This window comes from Pediculus humanus, genomic scaffold (assembly GCF_000006295.1).
Source record: "Pediculus humanus corporis 1103172108298 genomic scaffold, whole genome shotgun sequence".
Classification (NCBI taxonomy): Eukaryota; Metazoa; Arthropoda; class Insecta; order Psocodea; family Pediculidae; genus Pediculus; species Pediculus humanus.
The window spans coordinates 818605-819618 of record NW_002987867.1 but is presented as its reverse complement, the minus strand read 5'-3'; the positions used below and the strand labels follow the sequence as shown (position 1 = coordinate 819618).

General features: G+C 33.2%; 1 protein-coding gene across 1 annotated transcript in view; it reads left to right on the top strand.

The window, feature by feature from the left end:
- The window catches only part of Phum_PHUM564010 (uncharacterized protein), a gene marked incomplete at both ends in the record, with an annotated part of 2523 nt that continues 1509 nt past the window's right edge, over positions 1–1014 (top strand). Inside the window, one exon of the mRNA XM_002431948.1 lies at positions 1–145. Within this exon, the coding sequence (XP_002431993.1) occupies positions 1–145 (145 nt within the window). The remainder of the gene's footprint in view (positions 146–1014) is intronic.

The following is a 1014-nucleotide window of genomic DNA, read 5'->3' as shown; positions in this document are numbered from 1 at the left end:
ATGAAATTAAGCAAAGTTGGAAATCAAACAAATTCTCAAGATCCACAAGCAGTAAATTCGAGAGTTTTTGTAGGAAATTTAAACACATTTCAATGTTCGAAAACGGATGTTGAAAGAATGTTTCAAAGATATGGACGAATCGCTGGTAAGAAATTTTAACCCGCCCCCCCCCCTCGCCCTGAAATAAATAAATGAGTAATTCAGTTTTTCATTCACTTCCGGTTTTTTTTTTTCACTCTCCATCCCCCTCTATCCCCTCCGAAAAATATCTTTAAAATAATATTAAGTTTCATTTTGTTTATATAAAAGTGAATTTGTTGTTGTTGTTGTGGTTGTTGTTATGTTTGTTTATTATACTTGTATGTGTGTGTGTTTGTGCGTTTTATTTCAGGTAAAAAAAAAAAAATTTTCGGCATCACAAAACAATGCAGCAAACGAAATTTTAAATCCAAAAATTTTTAACGGTGGCGATTTAATAATAATAATAATAATAATAATAATAATAATAAAATTTACACGGTGTATAAAAATCATTGAATTCGGTTCTAAATAATTATAAATTATCGACGAAGCGCATCCACGTAAATCTAATAAACGACTTAAGTGGAGAGGAATCTACCGTAGAATAAGGAATTATATTTATATGAGAGAGAAAGAGAGAGAAAAGGGTGACCGTTGAGGGGGTGATTTTTTTTTATAAGGGTGTATGATTCGGCCATCCGTGAATTGTTATACTAGTTGTGTGTAATTTCTCGGTTTTGAATACAGATTTAAACTGGGAGGTAAAGGGGAGTTTTTTTTTTTAAAAGATTAACTCTTATCTCAGGTTTACTACCCCTTTGATTTAAAATCCCTTTTGGGAGAATAATATTCGTTAGATTCTCTCTTACCGTACCCCCCCCCGCCCCAAACCTGAATTCTTTTGATAAACGGTCTTTTTCGGTCTTTTCGCTCCGTCGGTTACCCTCCCCCCATACTTTCTCTCTCAACTCGAACTCGAATTAAATTTACTTA